The sequence below is a fragment of the Pristiophorus japonicus genome, chromosome 10 (genome assembly GCF_044704955.1).
Source record: "Pristiophorus japonicus isolate sPriJap1 chromosome 10, sPriJap1.hap1, whole genome shotgun sequence".
NCBI lineage: Eukaryota > Metazoa > Chordata > Chondrichthyes > Pristiophoridae > Pristiophorus > Pristiophorus japonicus.
The window spans coordinates 1,489,718-1,509,971 of record NC_091986.1 but is presented as its reverse complement, the minus strand read 5'-3'; the positions used below and the strand labels follow the sequence as shown (position 1 = coordinate 1,509,971).

Below are 20,254 nucleotides of genomic sequence, written 5' to 3'. Positions count from 1 at the left end.
TATATGTTTCGATGAGATTCCCTCTTCTAAATTCCAGTGAATATAAGCCTAGTCGATCCAGTCTTTCTTCATGTGTCAGTCCTGCCATCCCTGGAATCAGTCTGGTGAACCTTCGCTGCACTCCCTCAATAGCAAGAATGTCCTTCCTCAGATTATGCATCCCCTTTAGGATTGTACCCTTTAGTTTATATTGCCTCTCCTCATTCTTTCTACCAAAATGTATCACTGCACTCTTCTGCGTTAAATTTCATCTGCCACATGTCTGCTCATTTTACCAGCCTGTCTATGTCCCGTTGAAGTCTATCCCTCTCCTCCTCACTGTTCACTATACTTCCAAGTTTTGTGTCAGCTGCAAATTGTGAAATTGTGCCCTGTACACCCAGGTCCAAGTCATTAATATACATCAAGAAAAGCCGTGGTCCCAGTACTGACCCCTGGGGAACACCCACTGTATACCTTCCTCCCGTCCCAGAAACAACCGTTCACCACTACTCTGTCTCCTGTCACTGAGCCAATTCTGGATCCATGCTGCCACTGGCCATTTAATTCCATCCCTGGTATCTTTTAATCCCTGGTACCATTCCAGCAAATCTCCTCTGTATCCACTTCAAGGCCTTGAAATCCTTCCTAAAGTATGGTAAGAAAGAAAGACTTGCATTTATATAGCACCTTTCACGACCACCTGACGTCTCAAAGCGCTTTATAGCCAATTCCAAAGTTCTTTTTGAACTATAGTCACTGTTGTAATGTGGGAAACGCGGCATCCAATTTGCGCACAGCAAGCTCCCACAAACAGCAATGTGATAATGACCAGATAATCTGTTTTTGTTATGTTTATTGAGGGATAAATATTGGCCAGGACACCGGGGATAACTCCCCTGCTCTTCTTTGAAACAGTCCCATGGGATATTTTACATCCACCTGAGCGCGCAGACAGCTGATGCCCACAATTCGACACAGTACTGCAGCTAGGGCCGAGCCAGTGATTTACAAAGGTTTAGCACAACTTCTTTGCTTTTGTACTCTCTGGGCGGAATTTTCTGGGGTTCGTGCGGGTGCGATCAGAGGCGGGTTAGGTGGGAAATTTGAGAAAAGTAGGAGTGGGTTGGGAACCTGCCCCATGTGCCATTCCCTCGGGCGGGTTTGAAGGTACAGCAGCGACCCAAACGGCAGAGGCAGGCGGCATAAATGAAACCATTATCAGCTTTTTGAGTCTGGTCCCGCTACATTTAAAATTTCCCTGCATGTCCACGGGAATCACACAGCTCAGGGACCACGTCTGTCAACCTGAGGCGGGAGTTGAGTGGCCATTGATCCAGCTAATTACTTGCGAGCATCAAATGTACTATAAAAGCTGACAGCTGCTCACTTTCCTTAGGCAGAAGCTGGTGCTGACTACATTTCCAGCACAGATTTAGCTTTCTGCAGGCTGCGTCTTTCCAGCAAAGTCTCCATGCAGTGTCACCTCATTGGAAGAACTCTCTCACCACTGACACATTGCTTTGATCAACTCTACTTCACCTGCCATCTATTCCATCAGCATGGGTGTAGTTTATACTGTCTCACCCTGGTCCTCAAAATCTGACCACGATAAGCCCCAACACTACCATCCTTCTCCGCAACCACCTGATGCTACACAGGACAGAGGACATCAGCACCCGACCACATTGCTGCCTGGAAGGCCAAGGATGGCATCACCATAGCCAGATTTATTTAACTTTACGCTGTACATCCATATAGCTGCCACCCCACAGTAACACCGCAAACCATCCCCACAATGGCCAAGCCATTTCTTTTGCACTGATCACCATTGGTGGAGGTACCGTTATGTCTCACTATTCACTTCAACTCATGAAGTCACTTCCAAAGGGGCATACAAATTTCTCCAAGACTGCAAAGTTGTGAAAATAAAAGTCTGTTATGGTTGAAATCATATTAACAGAAACTTGACATTAACATTGAATAAAACACCCAAGTGCTTACCCTTGTGAATCTACTTGTGTTTCATCTTTCTCTTACACGTGCTTCTACGAGGTGTAACCCCTGTGACTTCAGCAGAGGTAGAGGCAGCCTGCTCACTTCCTTGCTGCCACTGCGTAGACACTTTTGCCAGACGTCCTCTGGGTTTTGGAGTCTGTGAGGGCCCCGTCAAAGTCTGCTCCTCCTCAGACTGTGCAGGGGCAGACTCGGCCATTGCGATCCCAGGAGGCATCTGGGGCTCTGACTGAGGGGGTGTCAATGGGGGAATAAGTGTAAGCGCTTTGATCGGAGATCACACTTCCATGTCCCCTCTCACCATCATCCCTCTCATGGGTCTCCCACACTTCCCTGCTAGCAAGGAGCTGGAGAGCACCTTGGCACACATGAGGCCCCACATCTATGCTGACATTCCTCCTAGAGAGGAGGTCGATGAGCATCTGCCAGCTATTCCCCATAGAGACCGTGTGCTCCTGTGAGTGGTGCATTAGCTACTCCATGCAGGTGTCCATCCTTTCCATGGAAGAGCCTAGTCACCATCGCCTGCAACATGGTGGTGGTCATGTTGGAGATGACCCCTCCATTCTCTGCACATTTTGCAATCGCAAAACCTGTCAAAGCCTCCTGCCCCTCCAGGATTGCTCTCTCTCTGGATGGCCCCCAAGAATCAGCGTCTGCCTGCAGCTTCAGCAGAGCTGGGAGTGACCTGTGCCCTCCGGCGAGGAGTCCCACTGCTGTCCCTGTCTCCACCAGCTCCTCTTGCTCACTTGAGAGTTGTGAGACAGCAGCTGACAACACTCTATCTTGCGTGGGGCCATCGAGGTGTGCATCTCTTCGCTGGTGTTGGGTGGGCTTATGTCTGGTGGCGGTGCGCCCTCAGAGGTTGGAGGCTCCTCTTGAGGAGTTATCTTCTTCCCCATCCTGGACAGTGGGGGGGTGGGGGGCTCTTGATGGACCTGTGGGACAGTAAACAGATGAGTTGGAAATGTCATATGAATAATGGGTACAAACACCATTATGCACATCATCATCATCATAGGCAGTCCCTCGTATCGAGGATGACTTGCTTCCACACCAAAAAGTTCACAGGTGTTTCAATGAAGGACCTAATATTCTAGATCCAGAACTACATGTTGAAGGGTGGAAGATGCCTGTGCGTGGATTTTTTTAATGTGGGGTGGCCGTTGCACACCAGCCACCACACGGGCTTGACAGAGCTCAGTCTTGGTCCAGTGGCAAGGATTAACCAGGACGACTGAAGACCAGCTCTGCTGCATGGACCCAGTGCACACACATATCGCAGTGTGGGCTGGCCCGTGCTGCCCCTGGGCCCTCGCCTCTTCTGGGCCCCGAACGTACGCCTCTCCTGGGCCCCAATCACGCCCCTCTACAGTCTCTCGCCGCTCCCTCGCCCCGACCTCACTGCTCCTGCTGTACCTGCCCGCTCTCCAATCATCGACCTGGATCTTGGTGACGTCCAATCCAATCGCCCTCTTCGCTGCTGTCGCTCTCCTGCTATAGCATGTGCTGCTCCCTGGAGTGGTATGTCGCCACACTGCTCCTTCCGCTCCCCGGCCTGCTCCGATAGTGCTCGCAGGCAAGATGAACATTTACTGTCTACTGACATCAGTCCCCATACGAGTGACTGCTGTATGCCATGTGACTATGAGATACTATGAGATGTAATTATGTCACCAGGTCCTCTTCTCTCCGTCTCCCACCTCCAGCTGATCGGCTAATCCTGATACGTTTAACGCAGCCTCCTTTGCTGCTGAGGGTGGAAAATGATGGCATTCCACCTCCAGTTCTCATTGTGGCTCTCTTTTCCTGCAAGGAGGGAAAGAAGATTGAGTAAGACTGACAGAATGAGTGTAACGAATGGATGGGTTAGATCTTTATAGGAAGACTATGATGGAGTAGGGTGCCAATGCCAAAAGGCCTCCTTGTACGTTGAAAGTTAGTATGATTGCATTAGGATGAGGGTGTGAGGGGTGGCAAGTCAGATGGGGAAGTGATAATGTAGATAGAGAGGGATGGGTGGAGGTGCCAGGTATTTTGGCGTAAGAATGTGCAGGAGTAGGGTAGGGAAGGCAGAGTGATGGGGATGTGATGAGAGGCACAGCAGGATGAGGTTGCGTGTGGCTTTGTACTCACCTTTCCTGATCTATTGAGATCATTGAAACGCTTCCGGCACTGCGCCCTGGTCCTCCTCACCACATCCCTGCTCATGACCTCCTCTGCTATTTGGAGCAAGGCTCCTTTGGTCTGTTGGGGAGGTCTCTTTTGCCCAACAGAAGGGAAGAGGACCTTCCCTGTGTGCTGACTCCCTCCACAGCATATGGAGGGAGTGATGGGAGAGCCTGGGTGCAGCCCTCTCTCTCAATGCAGTCATGTTTCCAAGAATTTAGAACAATCAAAAGCTCCTGTGCAGTGACTGCACACTCCTGGATGAACCTTCAAATGCAATGTGGCCATGGCTTCTATAAATCTACCAGCTGAAAATGCATCATGGATGACATCATCAGAACCGCATAATTTAATTGGGCGGGGTAACACGCTGGGCGGGCTGAATAGGCCTCATTAGCGCAGTCGATTTCTGCAATGGGATGGAAGCAGCAACGGGGTCGCGACCCGCGACGCCAATCGCCCACACCCGACCCGCCCAGATAAAGAAAATTCCGGCCTATGTCTCTATTGATGGCTGTGTTTATTTGCACCACAAGTGGGTTGGACCAGATTTCTGATTGGTGCCCTTGGAGAACAAGACACAACCAACAGTTTGTCTGGAATGTGCAATTTGATCCTGCCTGCTGGAGAGTAATGCGATGTGTGATTTGATCCAGTCATTCTCATAGGCAGGCTGCCCGAGCCAAGCTGCCTCCGTGCAGCCATGACAGTGGCATCTACCTGGTAATGTGGAGGGCCACCGAGAAAAGCAGATGACACTCCAGCGGCCAGGTATGGCCTGCCCTGTCGACTCTTCCCAATCATTCAGTCGAGTGATACAACATAAAATGCTGGAAATGCACAGCAAATCAGGCAGCATCTGTGGAGAGTGAAGCAGAGTTTCACATGTGAAACGTTAACTGTGTTTCTCTTTCCATAAATGCTGCCTAATTTGCTGAGTGAGATCCACAGCGTTGACTATTTTACATAATTTGAGCTGCAAGGTTTAGTGAGGCACATTTCATTCAACACGATCAGGTGAAGGTGACGTCATTGCAAGTGACATCATAAGCAAAACCATAGATTTTTTAGCATGCGCTGAGAATGACATCAGAATGGCCCTGCTCATGTGCAGGATGACATCACAGGCCAACTGAAAACCAGAAGTACCCACTGATCAAACGAAACACTCTGCGAGAGAGCTGTGGTGACTTTGGGGCATTGGGTGTGGGCCACGGACTGTTAACAGGTTTAGTGGGTATGAAGTGAACAGTGGCAGTGTCATGAATGGAATGGCCAGCTAGGGAATGGAAGACCAGCAAGAAGAGTAGTACAAAGGAGGTAGTGCAGGGGTCCCATCTGGTCATCCCCCTGCAAAACAGATACACTGTTTTGAGTGCTGTTGAGGGAGATGACTCATTAGGGGAGAGCAACAGCAGCCAAGTTCATGGCACCGTGGCTGGCTCTGTTGTACAGGAGGGCATAAAAAAAAAGAGTGGGAGAGCGATAGTGATAGGGGATTCAATCATAAGGGGAATAGATAGGCGTTTCTGCGGCCGCAATCGAGACTCCAGGATGGTATGTTGTCTCCATGGTGCAAGGGTCAAGGATGTCTCCGAGCGGGTGCAGGACATTCTGAAAATGGAGGGAGAACAGCCAGTTGTCGTAGTGCACATTGATACCAACGACAACGGTAAAAAAAGTGATAAGGTCCTACGAGACGAATTTAAGGAGCTAGGAGTTAAATTAAAAAGTAGGACCTCAAAAGTAGTAATCTCGGGATTGTTTCCAGTGCCACGTGCTAGTCAGAGTAGGAATTGCAGGATAGCACAGATGAATACGTGGCTTGAGCAATGGTGCAGCAGGGAGGGATTCAAATTCGTGGGGCATTGGAACCGGTTCTGGGGGAGGTGGGACCAGTACAAACCGGACGGTCTGCACTTGGGCAGGAACGGAACCAATGTCCTACGGGGAGTGTTTGCTAGTACTGTTGGTGAGGAGTTAAACTAATATGGCAGGGGGATGGGAACCAATACAGGGAGACAGAAGGAAACAAAAAGGAGACAAAAACAAAAGACGGAAAAGAGATGAGTAAAAGTGGAGGGCAGAGAAACCAAAAGATAAGAAACAAAAAGGGCCACTGAATATAAAAGGGCTGCAGGAGGAGTAAAAACTAAAAATCATGGTTTAAAAACTAGGATGAAAACACTCTACCTAAATGCACACAGCATTCGAAATAAAGTAAATGAGTTGACGGCACAAATCATTACAAATGGGTATGATTTGGTGGCCATTACAGAAACATGGTTGCAAGGTGGCCAAGACTGGGAATTAAACATACAGGGGTATCTGACGATTCAGAAAGATAGGCAAGAAGGGAAAGGAGGTGGGGTAGCTCTGTTAATAAAGGATGATATCAGGGCAGTTATGAGAGATGATATTGGCTCCAATGAACAAAATGTTGAATCATTGTGGATGGAGATTAGAGATAGTAAGGGGAAAAAAAATCACTGGTCGGCGTAGTTTATTGGCCCCCAAATAATAACTTCACGGTGGGGCGGGCAATAATCAAGGGAATAATGGAGGCATGTGAAAAAGGAACAGCAGTAGTTATGGGGGATTTTAACCTACATATCGATTGGTCAAATCAAATCGCAGGGGGTAGCCTGGAGGAGGAATTCATAGAATGGATACAGTATGTAACAGAGCCTACAAGGGAGCAAGCCATTTTGGATCTGGTCCTGTGTAATGAGACAGGAAAAATAAACGATCTCCTCGTAAAAGATCCTCTCGGAATGAGTGATCACAATATGGTTGAATTTGTAATACAGATTGAGGATGAGGAAGTTGTGTCAGAAACGAGCGTACTATGCTTAAACAAAGGGGACTACAGTGTGATGAGGGTAGTGTTGGCTAAAGTAGACTGGGAACACAGACTAAACGGTGGCACAATTGAGGAACAGTGGAGGACTTTTAAGGAGCTCTTTCATAATGCGCAACAAAAATATCTTCCAGTGAAAAAGAAGGGCGGCAAGAGAAGAGATAACCAGCCGTGGATAACCAAGGAAATAAAGGAAAGTATCAAATCAAAGACCAATGCGTATAAGGTGGCCAAGGTTAGTGGGAAACTAGAGGATTGGGAAAACTTTAAGCAACAGCAAAGAATGACTAAAAAAGCAATAAAGAAAGGGAAAATAGATTATGAAGGTAAACTTGCGCAAAACATAAAAACAGATAGTAAAAGCTTTTACAGATATATAAAACGGAAAAGAGTGACTAAAGTAAATGTTGGTCCCTTAGAAGATGAAAAGGGGATTTAATAATGGGAAATGTGGAAATGGCTGAGACCTTAAACAATTATTTTGCTTCCGTCTTCACAGTGGAAGACACAAAAACCATGCCAAAAATTGCTGGTCATAGGAATGTGGGAAGAGAGGACCTTGAGATGATCACTATCACTAGGGGGGTAGTGCTGGACAGACTAATGGGACTGAAGGTAGACAAATCCCCTGGTCCTGATGAAATGCATCCCAGGGTATTAAAAGAGATGGCGGAAGTTATAGCAGATGCATTTGTTATAATCTACCAAAATTCTCTGGACTCTGGGGAGGTACCAGCGGATTGGAGAGCAGCTAATGTAACGCCTCTGTTTAAAAAAGGGGGCAGGCAAAAGGCAGGTAACTATAGGCCGGTTAGTTTAACATCTGTAGTGGGGAAAATGCTTGAAACTATCATTAAGGAAGAAATAGTGGGACATCTAGGTAGGAATAGTGCAATCAAGCAGACGCAGCATGGATTCATGAAGGGGAAATCATGTTTAACTAACTTACTGGAATTCTTTGAGGATATAACGAGCATGGTGGATAGAGGTGTACCGATGGATGTGGTGTATTTAGATTTCCAAAAGGCATTCGATAAGGTGCCACACAAAAGGTTACTGCAGAAGATAAAGGTACGCGGAGTCAGAGGAAATGTATTAGCATGGATAGAGAATTGGCTGGCGAACAGAAAGCAGAGAGTCGGGATAAATGGGTCCTTTTCCGGTTGGAAATCAGTGGTTAGTGGTGTGCCACAGGGATCAGTATTGGGACCACAACTGTTTACAATATACATAGATGACCTAGAAGAGGGGACAGAGTGTAGTGCAACAAAATTTGCAGATGACACAAAGATTAGTGGGAAAGCGGGTTGTGTAGAGGACTCAGAGAGGCTGCAAGGAGATTTGGATAGGTTAAGCGAATGGGCTAAGGTTTGGCAGATGGAGTACAATGTCGGAAAGTGTGAGGTCATCCACCTTGGGGAAAAAAAACAGTAAAAGGGAATATTATTTGAATGGAAAGAAATTACAACATGCTGTGGTGCAGAGGGACCTAAGAGCCGAAATTCATTATCATCCCATTTGAGGATGGTAACTTTTGAAAGCTGGGAAACTTGGCGCCAGGAGCAAATGCTTCCTAGCTTTCACAAAATTGGCTTTAGCGCCCCAGGAAGGAAGGGTAGTACTAAATCGAGTACTCCACTTCCTTCTTGGAGCACTAAAGGACGCGGGTGGGGGGGCGGTGACCTCAGTAATACTGCTGCGTTCAAAGGGGCCTTCCCCCCCTTAAAGAGAAGGGCCATCGCGGCGAGTTCTACAAGTTAAAAGTCACCTACCTGGAGCACCAAGGGAACGGGGGACCTGAGTGATCAGCCCGGGCACTCAAGTAGAGTTCCGGCTGATTTATTCTGGTTCCTGCACGCCTGCGATCAAACGGCAACAACAAAGTATAAGTTTTTTTTTACTCCCCTTGGCGACCTTGTCTTTAATCATTGCCCCAGTAGTGGCCGACTGCCCGTGCTCCGCGCCTCCTGTTTATGTCCGGCGCTGCTGCAGGAGGCGAAAGTGAATTTCAGGTCCAGGGCGTTAAAGGGGCGATGCATATGCCGATGATGTCACGATCTCCGGGCGCAAGAGATTGTGGTGCAACGCTATAGCGCCGCCACTAAACTCCCGTCCAATATGTCAGCGTTGTGCCCGCTCGCAAAGGCATTGGCGACCGGTTGGCCAGGGGGCACCAATGCACCCAATTTCTCCCCCTTGATCTTCTCAATTGCAATGAATCTGTTGGAGCAGTGATTGTTTCCTGCTATCTATTTGGTGCACCATCTTGTCTCATTTCTACTGAGGGCTACACTACCTGCAGCATAAGGATACCAGCGCAGCACCTATTGTGTTCCAGTGTTCCTATTATGGGATGTGTCCAGATGGGCGAAATTTTCCTGGGAGAGTAAACCAGGTCAGTTCATCATGAATTATGATGCTGAAGAGCTGACTTGCAATCAACTAACAGACACAAAATACAATAGCAATAAATAGTATTTCACCTGCAGCGTTTTACAATTTTGTTTTAACACTGCCGATCTGTAGTTTTTAGCAAGTTGACTGCCTAATGTTTTAGCCTCGTCATGAATAAAGATTGTGTTGGGAAATTATCACCAGCATTACTGGAGGTTTGGGAATGATTTCCTAAGCAATCTTGTACACTGAGTAATTGCTTAACAAAAGCTATTGAAATTATAGCCTGGAGTAAAGGAACAGTTCTTGTCCTGGATAAAGAAACTTAGTGCTTTATCAAGTATTAAGGTTTGTCCTGCTTTCAAATAAACTTCACCTTTACATTAAAATTTGACTGCTTATTTAATCAAGTACCAAACCTTGTCCCCCTCTGAAGTTACCACACCAAGCTTCTTAGTCAGTAAACTTTTGGTCTTTTGTGGTCATACACTCATGATTTGGCTCATCTTCATAGTCCTTCGTGACAGCTGATTGTTGCGCTATTGTGGCCACATTTCATAACACTACCTGGATGTGCTCCAAATTACTGGAAGGCAAATGAACAACAAGCTACAAAGCATGCAGATACTGTGGATACAGCATGATAGCAAGAGGTCTGAGGCCACTCCTATACAGCAATTATTCTTGGCATTACATTTTCACTATTGCTTTGGTGCATCATAAAATGACAACCACACCCTTCTCTGATGTGCAGACACTTTTATTAAACCAGCATTTAACTTTGTTAGAGGAGTTATTGCTTGGAAAGTAATTGTTTTGTGATCACAGTACTTCAACAGCAAAGACTGCTCAGTGGCCCATAAAATGATCACACAATGTACAATTCATGAGCTCTGATGACTGAATTACCTGTAAAAAATCCATGCAAGTATAAGGCAGAAGGTCATCCAGGTGGCCAATGTCTTTTGAGAAACGGTTCAGGATCCGACCTGCAAGGATTAAAAAACTATAGTAAAAATGTAGAATAATTTTTACAGTTACAGTACTCTTTCTAAATCAGTTATATGACTCACCTCCTTTATGTTTTCAATATAGCCCTCAGAGGAAATCATTATCCTGAAGTTTAAAAAAGCCCCACTTTTTGGCAAGTGACTTAACAACATCTAAAACAAATAGGACAATCTAGGAATAACATTCCCAGCTGAGAATTTTCAATTGTGTCTGATACGCTGAAGATGTCAACTGGCTTAAATCCAGTCACATGTTGGTGTTTCTGTAAATATTTTCTTGATGAGCCAAACAGACACAGAATGCACAATGGTTAATCAGAATGCTGTATTTTCAAGTATTGACTCAATGTGTAATTCAAAATTAAGCATCAAAAAGATTTTGGGATAATTTGAAGCTAAGTTTATATTCGGCTTAATGATGAAGAAAACCTTGGCAGGTCTCTCTCATTCCTTGAATACGATGCATCCTCCACAACTGTAAGTGCAGCCTAGGCTGATAGAACATGGTCACCCCACAACCTAAGCACACACGTCGAAATGTCTTTATAACACAGCTAGGCAGTGCTGCACATTTCCTCCTCCAAAATCCTATTAGGACCCAACACCATCACTTCAATCATTTGTTTGGCCTGAAGCCAAACTGTATTGAAACACTTAACATTAATCTTCACATCTTCAAAACGATATCCTTGCCGGGTCAGATGGGTGGGATAACCGGTCGAGGATGCATAGAATTCAAAAAATGAAAATACTGTTGCAAGAGAATGTTTCTTTCTTTTACATTCAGCATCCTTCACATGCGAGAGAGCATATAAAAGTTAGAGGGAGAAGTCCCCATGTAAAAACTGTAACACCCGGTTCTGAGAGGTGTGTGCTGCCGTTACATCTAGAAATATTTAGTAGATGTGTGAGGATTACTCAATGTGGCAACCATGAACATAGGAAACAGCTTAGAACAGATGGAATGACTCTCTTCTGCCCCATGAGCTTCTCCCCTCGAAGATGGGAGCAATGTACAATGCACTTAAACCTCAGCTTGGTCGCCATTTTGTCCTGGGTCCATAAGAAACTAATAACTTTTGGGATTTGTTAAATACAATAATGTAAGGCTCTGCTAGCAACTACATAAAGGAAATGCACGAGGGTATGATATTTGAAAGCTCGGAGCAGTGTCAGAAAAAGGAATTGGCTGAACTGAGCAATGCCTTAACCTGCTAGCTGAATGAAGGATCCCACGTCTCATATCCATCAGTGTCATACATGTACTTGATAGAATTAACATTGCACTTGAGTGTGACATCACTAAATCCGAACCTAGAGTCTGAGGGCCGAAGTTGTCCCTTTCGATAAGGCCACTGACCGCCGGAAAGCAGCGGCCATGGAGCAGCGCGGAATGGCCGCCGACTCTCCGTGGAGGGGCCGCCATTTTAGAAAGTGCCCTTCTTCAGGAGTGAAGCGATGTCCGGGACCGCTCCGCCCGTTTTCCTGCTGCGACGTGGAATTGCCCCTTATCTGAAATTGCTCCGCGGGAGCGCCCCCCCACCAACGGCAGCTTTTGTCGTCAGTGCAGTGCGTGTGAAATGGCAGCACGGCCGCCCTGAAAGGGGAGGACGCAAGGCCGCTATGTTTTTTTTTGTCGGCTGACTGCCAGGTCGGCCTGACAATTATGCCCCCGGGTTCGACAGGGCCGCCAGCAAGCAGTCTGGCACCCTCGCGAAGCGGCTCTCCCCTTTAACTGAACGGGAGAGATGTTGTGATGTGCTTGCATGATGACTGACAGCTGCGGACACTCCGACCCGTCCCTACTTCCGTCCGACAGTGACGGTCACTGCGCACTGGTCCCACTTCCAGCCCGCTGTAAAGAAAAAACCACCCGGGGAGCTGAGCTTCACCGGATAGGCCGACACATCCATTGCAGCGGCCAGAACACTTCAAAAATGGGAGGTGTGCCCCATTTGCAGCGGAGAACAATTTCTGCCGCTTAAACTTAAACAAAGCCAATCACATAGGTATGAGGGGCGAGTTGGCTAAGGTAGCTTGGGAAATTAAATTAAAACATATGAGGCAAGCTGTGGCAAACATTTAAAGAAATATTCCAAAATTCTCAAATAAATATACATTCTATTAAGAAATAAAAATTCCATGGGGAAAGTGATCCATCCATGGCTATCTAAAGAAGTCAAGGATAGCACTAGATTAAAAGAGGCTTATAATTTTGCAAAGAATAGCAGTAAGCCTGAGGATTGGGATAGCTTTCGAAACCGTCAACAGATGACCAAAAATTGATAAGGGCGAAAATAGAATACATGAAGATTTGCAGCATCCTGAATCTGTAGTGGAAATGCAGTTTTCAGAAGCTAGTGCCGAAGGAAACATTTTTCAATCAGTTGGGAGCTTTGACGTGACATTTGAAGCTGTCAACTCATCAGCTGAAACAATGGCCATTGACCTCCCGCCTCAGCTTCACAGGCGTGCTCTAGGCACAGCAGGAAACCGGTGGACGACCTGTCAAATTCAAAAAGTTGGGAAAAAAGCCATTGTTAAGTGGCTGTAAACAAGCCACTAATGATTTGAATTAGGACCCCGTCACTGCCTGTCAGGTCTGTTCAGCACTGGCAGACTCGACACTGGGAAATTAAGGAGTGCGCATTTTGACAGCAGGTTCCCGACCCGCTGTCGATCATTTCACAGCTGACCTGCTACCCACACATTCCACTGAGCGCCGGCAAAATCGCGGCCCTGAAGTGAGTTTCTCACCGCATGGCTTTAGTGTATTTCAGAATCAGATTGGGACCTTATTTTACAGTTACACTTCCATGTTGATGAACACATGACAAAAATTTGCATCAATGTGAAAGTGGCAATGAAACATCAGCCTTCTATTTGTCTTCCCAGTCTACTGCTCACTACTCTTCTTAATAGTTTCCCCTTTCTCCAACACTTTGTTTCCTACTTCCTATAAGCACATAACAACATAAGAAATAGGATCAGAGTCGGCCATTTGGCCACTCGAACTTGCTCCGCCATTCAATAAGATCATGGCTGATCTGGTCATGGACTCAACTTCACTTCCCTGCCCACTCCCCATAACCCCTTTATTCCCTTATCACTCAAAACTGTCTATCACCGCCTTAAATATATTCAATGACCCAACCTCCACAGAGAATTCCATAGATTTACAACCTTCAGGGAAGAAATCTCTCCTCATCTGAGTTTTAAATGGGCATCCTTATTCTGAGACCATGCCACCTGGTTTTAGTTTCCCCTATGAGTGGAAATATCCTCTCTGCATTCACCTTGTCGAACCCCCTCATTATCTGATAAGTTTCAATAAGATCACCTCGCATTCTTCTGAACTCCAATGTATATAGGCCCAACCTACTCAACTTATCTTTATAAGTCAACCCATTCATCTCCGAAATCAATCTAGTGAACCTTCTCTGAACTGCCTCCAATGCGTATATCCTTTCCTAAGTACGGAGACCAAAACTGTACACAGTACTCCAGGTGTGGCCTCACCAATACCCTGTACAGTTGTAGCAGGGCTTCTCTGCTTTTATATTCCATCCCCCTTGCAATAAAGGCCAACATTCCATTTGCCTTCCTGATTACTTGCTGTACCTGCATACTAACTTTTTGTGTTTCATGCACAAGGACCCTCAGCTCCCTCTATACTGTAGCACTTTGCAATTTTTCTCCATTTAAAAAACAATGTGCTTTTCTATTCTTTCTGCCAAAGTGGGTAACCTCACATTTTCCCACATTATACTCCATCTGCCAAATTTTTGCCCACTCACTTAGCCTGTCTATATCCCTTTGCAGATTTTGTGTGTCCTCCTCACAACTTGCTTTCCCACCATCTTAGTATCAGCAAATTGTCTACATTACACTCGGTTCCTTCATCCAAGTCATTAATGTAGATTGTAAATAGTTGAAGCCCCAGCATCGATCCCTGCGGCACCTCACTGGTTACTGTTTGCCAACCGGAAAATGACCCATTTAACCCGACTCTGGCTAACTAACAGAAAACAATCATCTATCCTTTCATAGGCAGTCTCTCGAAATCGAGGAAGACTTGCTTCCACTCTAAAAGTGAGTTCTCAGGTGACTGAACAGTCCAATTTGGGAATTACAGTCCCTGTCACAGGTGGGACAGACAGTGGTTGAAGGAAAGGGTGGGTGGGGAGTCTGGTTTGCCGCACGCTCTTTCCGCTGCCTGCACGCTCTCGGTGACAAGACTCGAGGTGCTCAGCGCTCTCCCGGATGTTCTTCCTCCACTTAGGGCGGTCATTGGCCAGGGATTTCCAGGTGTCGGTGGGGAGGTTGCATTTTATCAAGGAGGCTTTGAGGGTGTCCTTGAAACGTTTCCCCTCTGCCCATCTGGGGCTCACTTGCCGTGCAGGAGTTCAGAGTAGAGCGCTTGCTCTGGGAGTCTTGTGTCAGGCATGCGAACAATGTGGCTCGCCCAACGGAGCTGGTCAAGTATGGTCAGTGCTTCGATGCTGGGGATGTTGGCCTGATCGAGGATACCAACGTTGGTGCGTCTGTCCTCCCAGGGGATTTGCAGGATCTTGCGCAGACATCGTTGGTGGTATTTCAAATATATTACCCCCAACTCTGTGAACTTTTATCTTGTGCAGTAACCTTTTATGTGGCACCTTATCGAATGCCTTCTGGAAATCCAAATACACCACATCCACTGGTTCCCCATTATCCACCCTGCTTGTTACATCCTCAAAGAAATCCAGCAAATTTATCAAACATGATTTCCCTTTCATAAAATCATGCTGACTCTGCTTGATTGAATTATGCTTTTCCAAATGTCCTGCTACTGCTTCCTTAATAATGGACTCCAGCATTTTCCCCAACTATAGATGTTAGGCTAACCAGTCTATAGTTTCCTGCTTTCTGTCTGCCTCCTTTTTTAAACAGGCGCGTTACATTTGCTGTTTTCCAATCTGCTGGGACCTCCCCAGAAACCAAGGAATTTTGGTAAATTACAACCAATACATCCACTATCTCTGCAGCCACTTCTTTTAAGACCCTAGGTTGCAAGCCATCAGGTCCAGGGGACTTGTCCACCTTTAGTCCCATTATTTTGGCGAGTACTACTTCATTAGTGATCATGATTGTATTAAGTTCCTCCCTCCCTATAGCCCCTTGATTATCCACTATTGGGATGTTTTTAGTGTCATCTACTATGAAGACCAATAAAAATATTTGTTCAAAATCTCTGCCATTTCCCTGTTCCCCATTATTAATTGCCCTGTCTCATCCTCTAAGGGACCTACATTTATTTTAGCTACTCTTTTCCTTTTTATATACCTGTAGAAACTCTTAACTATCTGTTTTTATATTTTGTGCTAGTTTACTTTCATAATCTATCTTCCCTTTCCTTATATTTTTTTTTAGTCATTCTTTGTTGGCTTTTAAGAGTTTCCCAATCCTCTGGCCTCCCACTAGTTTTGGCCACTTTGTACGTCGTTGTTTTCAATTTGATACCCTCCTTTATTTCCTTCGTTAGCCATTGATGGTTATCCCTTCTCTTACAGTCCTTCCTTCTCATTGGGATATATTTTTGTTGAGAGTTATGAAATATCTCCTTAAATGTCCGCCATGACTCATCAACTGTCCCACACTTTAATCTATTTTCCCAGTCCACTTTAGCTAACTCTGCCCTCATACCTTTATAGTCTCCTTTATTTAAGCTTAGAACACTGGTTTGAGATCCAACTTTCTCATCCTCCAACTGAATTGGAAATTCAACCATCTTATGGTCACTCATTCCTAGAGGATCTTTTACTCGGAGATCGTTTATTAATCCCGTCTCATTACATAAGACCAGATTCTAAGATAGCCTGCTCTCTGGTTGGTCCCACAACATACTTATCAAGAAAACTATCCCGGATACACTATGAACTCTTACTCAGGGCTACCCTGGCCATTTGATTTGTCTAATCAATATGAAGGTTAAAATCGCCCATGATTATTGCCGTGCCTTTTTTACAAACCTCCATTATTTCTTGATTTATACTCCGTCCAACAGAGTTGCTACTGTTAAGGGGCCTATAGATTACGTCCACCAGTGACTTTTTCCCCTTATTATTCCTTATCTCCACCCAAACTGATTCAACATCCTAATCATTTGAGCCAGTATCGTTTCTCACTATCACACTGATCTCACCCTTAATCAACAGAGCTACCCCACCTACTTTTCCTTTCTGTCTGTCCTTCCAAATTGTCCAATACCCCTGAATATTTAGTTCGCAGTCTTGATCACCTTGCAGCCACGTCTCTGTAATGGCCATCAGATCATACCCATTTGTACCGTCAACTCATCTATTTTATTACGAGTGCTGTGTGCATTCAGATAAAGAGCTTTTAAATTTGTTTTTTTTTAAACCATTTTTTTGTGCTTTGACTCCACTTTCTGATACACCTTTGTGTTTATACATTCTGTCATACACTAGTTTCCCCCACTGCTCTATTGCTTTCTCCTTGCTCTTTGATACTTTAAATTTCTGCTCACCTGAACCCCCCCCATTATTTAGTTAAAAGTCCTCTCTATATTTTGGCTCTTCTCTGTATTTCTTGATTCTATCTCTTTTCATTATTTTTCCTCGCAATAATCCTTCTTTTTTGTCTTTTTCACTTTTTTTTTGTTTGACAAAGTTTTTGACTTTGTTCCCTTATTTCATCTTTCTGACTTGTCAACTTTTTGATCCCCTACCTTTATGTTGTTCTCTCTCTCTCTGGTTGTGCCAATTGATGCTTTTGGGCTGTGGCCATCTCCTGCACCTTGGAACATGTCACTGGAAGTGCTGATCATGGAGAGCAATAAACCAACCCAAGGGGCACTGAGCTCATTATCATCCAGGAAAAATCATCCATACACAGACAACGGAAAAGCACATAGACAAATCCTCCAAAAACATTGCTTTTAGGCCAACAATTGGAAATGGAGCCAAACAAATGTGAGGCTGATAAAAGAGGGAATGCCCATGACAGGGGTACGAAGACCAGTGAAAGCTCCTTAATAAATATGGCAGCAGGGGACAGGATAATATCGGTACAGTCCGGGAATCAATATTTCCAGGCCAGGAATCTCCAAAATTAGGAATTAGGAGAGAGGAAAACAGAGAACGATTATGGTGCCCAGAGATATCCTTGAGCTGGTGAGGCTTTAAAAAGTGTGGAAATGGAGTGAAGCAAGTTTTCAATATCCTTTATTAAATATACTCTTTACAGCCACTTCAGAACATTGTTAACACTTGTTTAAAGAAGCTGCAGTGCTCTTCCCACATCTTACAAGCAATACCTTTCTATTTACCCCAGTAATCCTGCAGTTAAAGCACACAATAGTCAAAATAAGAAGAACTTTGAGGAGTTGTATGTGCTCAGTATCAGGTGCTGAAAAGGCTTTGTACACTAATACCAGCTAATCAGAGCAGGTATTCATCAAATTCTATTAAACATAATCAAGCATCAATTTAAAAGCAATTACTCATCGTCTCATAAAAGCTGCAAAGTGAAGTGCCCTGTACACAACTGGTACTATTTGGTGGGTAAACACTTTGCTTTATCTAATTTAAATAATAATTCATTACTTTGCCTTTATTTCTACAATGGTTTCCTAACTACACTGAATGTATATATATGCTTTTGTTGTGCAATGAAAACATCTGCAGTCTACATCAATCAATAATTGTTTCATGGAAACCACTCAGTGAGATTAAATGTGTAAAAGAAACATTGAGGTGTTATGACACTGACGTTTGGTTTACAGGTGTTCACCTGCACTTTGGTCTGTTAGCTCAGAATTGATAACACAATGATGTACATAATGACTCTACCATACCTGTTTAAATCTGATTACTATTTATTTAATTGGGAAATTATCCCAGTTATGCCCTTAGCAGCTAACCATGTATGTTTGTGAAATTATACTTTAATTTCTGTTACTATATGCCAAAAGAAGCTGAGTATTGCACGTGCTAATTTGAAGGCTGCTAATTTCAAGGGGTTTACTGGATGAATTCATTGTTCACCCATGCCACAACAACATTAATTGCCCTAAAGAAGCATTGCAGCAAAGTCCATTGTTGTGTATTTTTCAGATTATTAAGGCATACAGCCACAACAAGCATTTCTGTAGACCTCATATTTTGCATATTCTCATAATTTCAGTAAATACTATTAATAAATCAGTTACGGTAAGCCACCAGGAACATTAGGAACAGGAGTAGGCCTTTCACCCCCTCAAGCCATTCAGTTAGATCATGGCTGATCTGCACCTCAACTCCTTCATAAGCTGCCCGAACAAAATCTATCGATCACAGCCTTGACCGTTTTAATTGATCCAGCATCACAGCCTCCTGGGGAGCATGTACCAGATTGCCACTCCTGTTGTGTGAAAAAGTGCTTCCTGATTTTCCCGGTAGCCGAGCCGTAATTTTAGGATTATGCCCACTTGTTCTAGATTTCCCCACCAGAGGAAATAGTTTCACTCCATCTTCCCTATCAAATCTCGGAATCATTTCAAACACCTCCGTTAGATCACCCGGCCATCTATAGGGAATAAAAGCCACGTTTAAGCAACATTTCCTTATTAGTTAAATCCTTTCAGCCCTGGCATCATTCTGATGAACCTTCGCTGTACCCCTTTGAAGGCCAATATTTCTTTCCTAAGGTTCAGTGCTCAAAACTGAAGACGGTACAGTAGATGGAGGAATTGGAGGAACGAAGAGTTGGTTGGCTGGAGGAAGTTACCAAGATAGGGAGGGGCGAGGCCACAAAGAGAATTTGAAATTTGAGGCATTGCTGGACTGGGAGCCAACATAGGTCAGCAAGCAGTGATAGCACCCAACAGTGAATCACTGACCACACTCGACCAGCTCCGCTGGGCGGGCCACATTGTTTGCATGCCTGACACAAGACTCCTAAAGCAAGCACTCTACTCGGAACTCCTACATGGCAAGCGAGCCCCAGGAGGGCAGAGGAAACCCTCAAAGCCTCCCTGATAAAGTGCAACATCCCCACCAACACCTGGGAGTCCCTGGCCAGAGACCGCCCTAAGTGGAGGAGGTGCATCCAGGAGGGCACTGAGCACCTCGAGTCTCATCACCGAGAGCATGCAGAAAACAAGCGCAGGCAGCAGAAAGAGCGTGCGGCAAACCAGTCCCACCCACCCTTTCCTTCAACCACTGTCTGTCGCACATGTGACAGAGGCTGTGATTCCCGTATTGGACTGTACAGTCACCCGAGAACTCATTTGTGGAAGCAAGTCTTCCTCAACTCCGAGGGAGGATGAGGATGAGGATGAGGATGAGGATGATTATTATTATTATTATTCAGTGCGAGTTACATTTCGAAGAGCAAAGTTTTGGATGAGTTGAAGTTTATGGAGGATGGAAGACGGGAGGGGCGGAAGACGGGAGAGGGGGCCAGGAAAGCATTGAATTAGACGAATCGGGTGTTAACAATGGCACGGATGAGAGTTTCAGCAGCCGATGGGCTGAGGCGGGGCGGAGATGGGCGATGTTACCGAGGTGGAAATAGACAGTCTTTGTGATGGAGAGGATATGGGGTCGGAAACTCAGCTCAGGGTCAAATAGGATGCCAAGGTTGCGAACATTGTGGTTGTGCCTGAGACAGCTGGCAGGGAGGGGGGTGGAGACATTGGGGAAAAACAAGCGGGTTTGGGTGGAGTGGGATATTAACAATCAGAATCCAGACCCCAACCCGTCCACTTCCGGTTTTAATGGAGGCGGGCAACCAACCCACTCCCAGGAGACGAGTTGGCAATTTAACTCGTGTAATGAAGCTG

General features: G+C 45.3%; 1 protein-coding gene across 1 annotated transcript in view; it reads right to left on the bottom strand.

The window, feature by feature from the left end:
- abcc4 (ATP binding cassette subfamily C member 4 (PEL blood group)) overlaps window positions 1-20,254 on the bottom strand; it is a 443,243-nt gene that overhangs the window by 151,475 nt on the left and 271,514 nt on the right. Inside the window, exon 19 of the mRNA XM_070892652.1 lies at window positions 10,328-10,407. Within this exon, the coding sequence (XP_070748753.1) occupies window positions 10,328-10,407 (80 nt within the window). The remainder of the gene's footprint in view (window positions 1-10,327; window positions 10,408-20,254) is intronic.